General features: G+C 53.9%; 1 protein-coding gene across 1 annotated transcript; it reads left to right on the top strand.

The window, feature by feature from the left end:
• The first annotated feature begins 858 nt into the window (after positions 1-858).
• Positions 859-3,317, top strand: POMGNT2 (protein O-linked mannose N-acetylglucosaminyltransferase 2 (beta 1,4-)). Its single transcript, XM_038741677.1, has one exon. It carries the CDS (start codon positions 936-938, stop codon positions 2,706-2,708), a length of 1,773 nt encoding a protein of 590 aa, XP_038597605.1. The 5' UTR covers positions 859-935; the 3' UTR covers positions 2,709-3,317.
• Positions 3,318-8,011: the final 4,694 nt, after the last annotated feature.

Genomic DNA, 8,011 nt, shown 5'->3' with positions numbered 1-8,011 from the left:
ATAGAGCTGGGATTAGAACGCAAGTTCCCTAACTCCCAGGCCTATGCTCTTTCCATTAGGCCACACTGCCAGAAGGTCTGCCCTGCTAAAGTTTGTCATCAGTAATGTTCCCCGTCTCCTCCATGCCCCGGGTCTCTGCTACAAGAAGGCTCCTGGCCAGCAGAGTTCTGAGAAGATTCCAAACTGAGGGTCTGGGTGGCAAATGAGGATTCTCTCTGCTGGCTCGGTGTGAAATAATGATTTTGGAAGTGGATCACAGGCCATCATTCAGGTCATTCATGATCCTCTTGTCCCCTTAAAAACCTCCGTTCTTTCACCCCCGGTCTCAGTCCCACGGTTTTTGGCAGACCCTGGGATCCAGCGGCCCTCGGTGGGCGACTCCGTTGCTTTGTCGAAAGGCAAGAGTGTTGACTCATGGGGGGCGGGACCCACGGCCCTCTGGGTCCCCACAGCAGCAGGCTTTGTGGTGGTCTTTTGTTTAAAAAAAAACCCATCTCGGCAGCCCAGGGACCGTGAGAACAAAGCCAGCCTTCAGCTGTGCAGGAGGAGAGGGAGGTCGGCAGCGGGAAAAGATTTCAGTCGGGGAGTAGCAGTCGTGTCACAGTACCAAGCGCTTAGTACAGTGCTCTGCACACAGTAAGCACTCAATAAATACGATTGATGATGATGGTGGAGTGGGGAAGCTGAGCCTGAGCTCCCTTTTCCATCACCTGCCCGTCTCTCTCTCTGCCTCTCTCCCCTCTCTTTCTTTTCCTTCTCTCTGTCTCCCTGACTCTCTCCCCTCTCTCTCTTCCTTCTCGCTCCTCTCTCCCTCCTCCTCCAGGACCCTGCCGTGTCCCGCCATGTGCCCGAGGCGGGGCGCCGCCCGCCCACCTCCACTGCCCAGGCCCACACCCCTACCCCCGTCCACGCACTAGGGCCCCGGCGGCGGCAGGATGAACGTCGCGGCGGTGCTGAACGGCCTGCTGGTGTCCGTCCTGGCGGCCCTGCTCTGGAAGCACGTCCGGCTGCGGGAGCACGCCCTGGCCCTGGAGGAGGAGCTGACCCTGAGCCGCCAGCCGCCCCCGGGCCAAGAGCCGGGCCAGACCCAGGAAGACTACCAGGCGGCCCTGCGGGCACTGCTGGAGGAGGGCACCCGCATGGTGTGCACGGGCCGCATGCACACGGACCGCCTGTGCCGCTTCGAGTCGCTCTGCTACTCCACCGAGGCCGAGGAGTTCGTCTTCTTCCACAGCAACGCCTCGGTCATGTTGCCCAGCCTGGGGTCGCGCCGGTTCCAGCCGGCTCTGCTGGACCTGTCCTCAGTGGAGGACCACAACACCCAGTACTTCAACTTCGTGGAGCTGCCGGCCGCCGCCCTGCGCTTCCTGCCCAAGCCGGTCTTCGTCCCGGACGTGGCCCTGATCAGCAACCGCTTCAACCCGGACAACCTGATGCACGTGTTCCACGACGACCTGCTGCCGCTCTTCTACACCATGCAGCAGTTCCCCGACTTGGACCAGGACGCCCGGCTCTTCTTCATGGAGGGCTGGGCCGAGGGCCCGCACTTTGAGCTGTACAAGCTGCTGAGCGACAAGCAGCCGCTGCTCCGGGCACAGTTGAGGGCTCTGGGCCGGCTCCTCTGCTTCACCCGGGCCTATGTGGGCCTCTCGAAGACCACCACCTGGTACCAGTACGGCTTTGTCCAGCCGCAGGGCCCCAAGGCCAACATCCTGGTCTCGGGCGGCGAGATCCGCCAGTTCGCCCGGGTGCTGGTGGAGCGGCTGAACGTGAGCGGGGCGGGCGGGGGGGACGGGGCGGCCGGCCGGGGCCCCGCCGGCGAGGAGTACATTGTGGTCTTCAGCCGGACCCTGAACCGCCTGATCCTGAATGAGGCGGAGCTGCTGCTGGCCCTGGCCCGGGAGTTCCAGATGAAGACCATCACGGTGTCCCTGGAGGACTTCCCCTTTGCCGACGTGGTCCGGCTGGTCAGCAACGCCTCCATGCTGGTCAGCATGCACGGGGCCCAGCTGGTCACCTCCCTCTTCCTGCCCCGGGGGGCCGCGGTGGTGGAGCTTTTCCCCTACGCCATCAACCCGGAGCACTACACCCCCTACCGAACCCTGGCCACCCTGCCCGGCATGGACCTGCAGTACGTGGCCTGGCGGAACACCATCGGCGAGAACACGGTCGCCCACCCGGACCGGCCCTGGGACCAGGGCGGGATCGCCCACCTGGACCCAGCGGAGCAGGAGCGGATCCTGCAGAGCCGCGAGGTCCCGCGCCACCTCTGCTGCCGCAATCCCGAGTGGCTCTTCCGCATCTACCAGGACACCAGGGTGGATCTCCCTTCCCTGATCCAGGCCATCCGGGGGATCGTGAAGGCCCGGCCTGGTGCCCGGAAACCCAGGGGGGCAGGCGGCCTGTACCCGGGCAAAGTCAGGGAGGCCAGGTGCCAGACGTCGGGGCGGGGGGCGGCCGAGGCGCGGCTGAGCGTGTCCTGGCAGATCCCCTGGAACCTCAGGTACCTGAAGGTCAGGGAGGTGAAATACGAGGTGTGGCTCCAGGAGCAGGGGGAGAACACCTACATGCCCTACATCCTGGCCCTGCAGAACCACACCTTCGCTGAGAACATTAAGCCCTTCACCACGTACCTGGTGTGGATCCGCTGCATCTTCAACAAGACCCTCCTGGGGCCTTTCGCAGACGTGCTCGTGTGTAGCACCTAGCCCCGCTCGCCAGCTCCCCAGGAGCGCTTTGACCTGGGCCCCCTCTTTCCCTCCTTCCCCTCCCTCCCTTCCTCCTTCCCTCTTTCCTTCCGTTCCTCTCTGCCACCTCCTCGCTGGTGGTTTCCCAAACTCACTGAGAAACCAAACTCACTGACTGTATTTATTGACGGGGCTGAAGATGCTAGACCTACGGCAGTGCCTAAGTGTCTGTTTATTGCATTTAGTGTGTGTGTTCTTAACAATCCTCTTTTCATTGGTGAGCCTGGCCCCTGTCTTCCCCTCCCCTTCTCCCTTAGGAGCCAAACGAGTCTCTCTGCCCCTACCCCCAACCCCACACCTCCCCTCCCAGCATCTGTGTTTCCAGACAAGTACCTTTTTCCCCCGGAAGCCAGGGAAATGGCGAGGGGAAAGCAGGAGAGACAGTCACAATATCCTTCTTTGGGCAAGTGATCTTGAACCCTGCTGTTTACTGGGGAGGCCCTGGGCCCAAGATCCAAGTCTGTGGAGGTGGAGGATTTTCCTCAGCTTTTTCCCATGAAAAATGAAATTTTCCTGTAGCCTAATCAAAGGATGTGTTGTTGGAACATTCATTAAATGGTTATAAACATCTTTACGGAGCCTTTTCTTTGGTCCCGGTTTATGGATTGACACCAGTAGGTTCGGAATTGGACTCAGATTTCTGAGAGAGAGAGAGAGAGAGAGAGTGAGTGTGTGTGTGTTTGTGTGTATAAACACATACACACGAGTTGGGTGAAGGGAAAGGAAACCCCCAGAATGTTCAGGAGGGTCAGCTTTGGCCAGAGCTAGGTGTACCTCTTTAACTGAGATTTCACTGCACTGCCGTAGCTGGTGAGTAGCTGTTCAGAAAGCCAAACGGCAGATGGGAGAGGACCGTGGTGGGGGAAACAGCAGAACGTATGGCGTGCGAGAAAGAGCAGTTGCTGTTTTTCAGAGCCTGTTGGCAGCTTGGGAACTGCATCACATCTCTGGGTGTGCTATAGGCGTCAGTATTTACATTCAGTTCAGGGGGCTAATGGAGAGGAGAAATCAAACACAGAGAAGGCATTTCCCTCCTAAATACCAGTGATCTCTCGCTATAGAAAACACGAGGGCATCCCCAGCCTAAGGGGCGTTTTCCAGCCCCTGTTTCTCTCTCCTCCACTTCCTCTCCCCAGCCCCCCAAAACATGAGAGCTTTAAAAAAAAGACTTGTACTGCATCTGAGATCCTGAGAGCTTCCACTAAGGGAAGATCCCTTCCATCTGTAAAATACCCAGATTCTGGATAGTGAGTCAGATTCTCAGGAGCACCCAAATAATTCCCTGGGAGTAGTTGATTCACTTTTAGAGGCAGCGTAAACCCATTCCAGCTTCCAGAGCAGTTCTCTACAACCTGTGTCATTCATTGGCCTAGGCCTGTGCCATCTTGGATGCACTTCAACCTGTTACCTTTGATATTCGCCCTACCCCTAGCACTATGTACATATTTTTAAAGTATGTATTATAATTTGCTTATTTGCTGTCTGTGGGCAGGGAATATGTCTATTGTATGCTCCCAAGCGCTTAGTACAGTGCTGTATACATAGTAAGCACTCAATAAATGATTGAATTAATATTAATGTTTGTTTCCCCCACTAAACTGTAAGCTTGTTATGGGCAGGGAACAGATCTCCTAATTCTGTTGTGCTCTCCCAAGCACTTAGTACAGTGCTCTCCACATAGTAAATGCTCAAGGCAAGCCCCGTTTGGGAGTTCCACGATGGAAGAGAAGCAGCTTGGCTCAGTGGAAAGAGCACGGGTTTTGTAGTCAGAGGTCAGGGGTTCGAATTCCGGCTCCGCCACGTGTCTGCTGTGTGACCTTGGGCAAGTCACTTAACTTCTCTGAGCCTCAGTTACCTCATCTGTAAAATGGGGATTAGGCTGTGAGCCCCACGTGGGACAATTTAATCACCTTGTATCCTCCCCAGCGCTTAGAACAGTGCTTTGCACATAGTAAGCGCTTAACAAATGCCATCATCATCATCAAGTGTCCTGAAAACACTGGCCTATGGCCCCACCTTTTTTTTATGGTATTTGCCAAGTCCTTACAATGTGCCAGACACTGTTCTAAGTGCAGAGGTAGGTACGAAGTAATCAGGTTGGACGCAGTCCCTGTCCCACACGGGGCTCACAGTCTTAATCCCCATTTTACAGATGAGGGAACTGAGGCACAGAGAAGTTAAGCGCCTTGCCGGAGGTCCCACAGCAGACAGGTAGCAGAGCCGGGTTTTAGAGCGCAGGTCTTCCTGACTCCTAGGCCCGTTCCCTGTGTACTAGGCCTTGCCACCTCTCTACTTACCTCATTATAGCTTCAAGTCACTCACTGCTATCATCATCAATCGTATTTATTGAGCGCTTACTATGTGCAGAGCACTGTACTAAGCGCTTGGGAAGTACAAATTGGCAACATATAGAGACAGTCCCTACCCAACAGTGGCTGATGCCTCAAAGAGTTAACAGTTTATGCAGCTGCTTAACTGGGCCCCCTTCTAGACAGTGGGCCCGTTGTTGGGCAGGGACCGTCTCTATATGTTGCCGACTTGTACTTCCCAAGAGCTTAATACAGTGCACTGCACACAGTAAGCGCTCAATAAATACGATTGAATGAATGAATGAATGAATAGCTCCAGCCCCAGGGTCACTCTGGCTCAAGAAATCATCATCATCATCATCAATCGTATTTATTGAGCGCTTACTATGTGCAGAGCAATGTACTAAGCGCTTGGGAAGTACAAATTGGCAACATATAGAGACAGTCCCTACCCAACAGTGGGCTCACAGTCTAAAAATGCCCCTGAGAGTGGGGCAGCTCCCATCCTTAAGTGGGCGGGGTCCTGGGGGCTGTTTAGAAAAGGGATGAGTTTGAGTGGGTGGGGTGAAAGGGGGCAAGAAGGGCAAAGAGAGATGGTGGCCTGGACTGGAGGGGTGGACAGGCATTTGACCTTTCTGGTAATAGCCAAAGGCACCTTGGTGGCTTGAGAGGGAAAGGGAAGGGAAAAGAAACTGAAAATCTTGCCACATCCGCCACCCTCGTCCACAGAGCGAGAGGGAGCTTAGCAGGAAATGGAGGAAAGGGAACTTCAACACTCCCCCATTCAAAAAGATACCTGGTCCATAGGAAGCTGTGGTCCGTTGGCAGTTCGCTATTGGGTGGTTTGTTTTATTATTACTAGGCCATTTGTTAAGCACTTACTATGTGTCAAACACTCTTCTAAGCACTGGGGTAGATAGACGTTAATCCGGTCCGACGCTGGCCCTGTCCCACATGGGCTTCACAGTCTAAGAAGGAGGCTTTGAATCCCCATTTTATAGATAAACAATTGTGGCTGTTGCTAAGTGCTATGTGCCAAGCACTGTGTTAGAAAATTATCAGGTCCCCCATGGGGCTCACAGGCTAAGTAAAAGGGAGAACAGGTATTGCATCCCCATTTTGCATATGAGGAAACTGAAGCACAGAAACAGTTGACTTGCACTAGGTCACCCAACAGGGAAATGGTAGAGTCAGGTTTAGAACCCAGGTCCGGTCCCCTCCCAGCCCCAGGCTCCTTCCATTAGGCCACGCCAATCCTGTATCAGAATTTTCTGGGTCTCCAGCAGTCTGTTGGGGGTTTTGCATCGATTCTATTTTCATTGTATTAAATTCAGTTTGTTGGCAAGATCCAGTTTGTTGTTCAGCTGTTTTGGGTGACGCCAGACAGGCTGGGTCTTCCATTCCTATCGATGTCAATATTCTGTCTGGTTGTTCACCAGGGCTGTTTTCATTGAGCTTTCTGTGGCCCCACCCTGTGCTTGGAGGCTCCTGGCCTCTGTTTCATTTTTAAACTCATCTTGAAAGGCCAAGGCCCCTGAGAGTGGTGTTTTGGGCAGAGACAGTTTTCCTCAATCGTCATGGTTTTTGGCCTCTCTTGGAATATGGTGTGGGCTCCTAATAATAATGATGATAATTATGATATGTTAAGTGCTTACTGTGTGACAGGCACTGTACTAAGCTCTGGGGTAGATACAAGGTAATAAGGTTGGACACAGTCCCTGTCCCTCATGAGGCTCACTGTCTCAATCCCCATTTTTCAGATGAGGTAGCTGAGGCACAGAGAAGTGAAGTGACTTGCCCAAGTCCATACAGCAGACAAGTGGTTGATGCGGCATTAGAACCCATGACCTTCTGACTTCCAGCCATGCTCTGTCCTCTATGCCATGCTGCTACTGCTGTCTGTCTGAGGGGTTGAGTGCCGCTGAAGGGCATGCCCCCTCTGCCCCCTTGTCCCGGGTGGGCACACCAAGGACGGCCATCCCGATGTCTGCTGGAATCGTGTCTTTAGTTCCCTAGGAGAATCAGTCTGTCCCCTCAAGGAACTCGTCACTGTCATCGCTCCTGTGTGGCTTCCTGCACATCTGGTGAGCTCATACTCTAGATTGTAAGCTCATTGAGGGACAGGAATGTCAATGTTTATTGTTGTATTGTACCTTCCCAAGCACTTAGGACAGTTCTCTGCACACAGTAAGAGCTCAGTAAATGTGATTGAATAAATGAATGAATCAATCAATCAATCGTATTTATTGAGCGCTTACTGTGTGCAGAGCACTGTACTAAGCGCTTGGGAAGTACAAGTTGGCAACATATAGAGACAGTCCCTACCCAACAGTGGGCTCACAGTCTAGAAGCTGAATGAATGAATCTGGTAAAGGCAGCCGGAAGACTGGTGAGAGAAGAGGCCACTCTGGCCTCTGGGTGCCCAGAGAGAAGTGTTTCCCGTAGGAAACACCTGAGTGCCTTGGGCTGGCTAAGGCAGAGCAAGCAGGCCTGTGACAGGAGGCCAAGTGGGTGTGAATGGATGTCAGTCAGTCTGTCATATTTATTGAGTGCTCACTGCCTGGAGAGCGTTATGTTAAGCACTTGGGAGAGTACAATACAACAATAAACAGATACATCCCCTGTCCACAATGAACTTACAGTCTAGAGGGATAGGATGCTCTTGTATGGCCAGGCAGGATTTCCAGTATCCTCCCACATCCCTGAGCTTGCAACTTTAAAGCCACTGTGAGCACCGGCCTTCCTGTGCCCTGGTAGGCAACCCAGGAAGCATCACCATTTTACCATCTCACTTCAACCATCACTTGACCATCAAGTGACCCCAGCTTGGGGCTGCAAGTTCCAGTCAAGGCCACACACACCTTAGCTCTTAATTAAGTACTGGGGAGAACAAAGTAGGAACAAAATACATGCCCCCTGCTCTCAAAGAGGTTATGACGGGGGAGACAGATGGGC

Source organism: Tachyglossus aculeatus, chromosome 2, assembly GCF_015852505.1.
Source record: "Tachyglossus aculeatus isolate mTacAcu1 chromosome 2, mTacAcu1.pri, whole genome shotgun sequence".
NCBI lineage: Eukaryota > Metazoa > Chordata > Mammalia > Monotremata > Tachyglossidae > Tachyglossus > Tachyglossus aculeatus.
The sequence above is the reverse complement of the archived record's forward strand: the minus strand, read 5'-3'. Positions and strand labels throughout refer to the sequence as shown.

Coding starts and splice junctions, on each gene's coding strand:
- POMGNT2 (XM_038741677.1), top strand. CDS start 936: ATGAACGTCGCGGCGGTGCTGAACGGCCTGCTGGTGTCCGTCCTGGCG.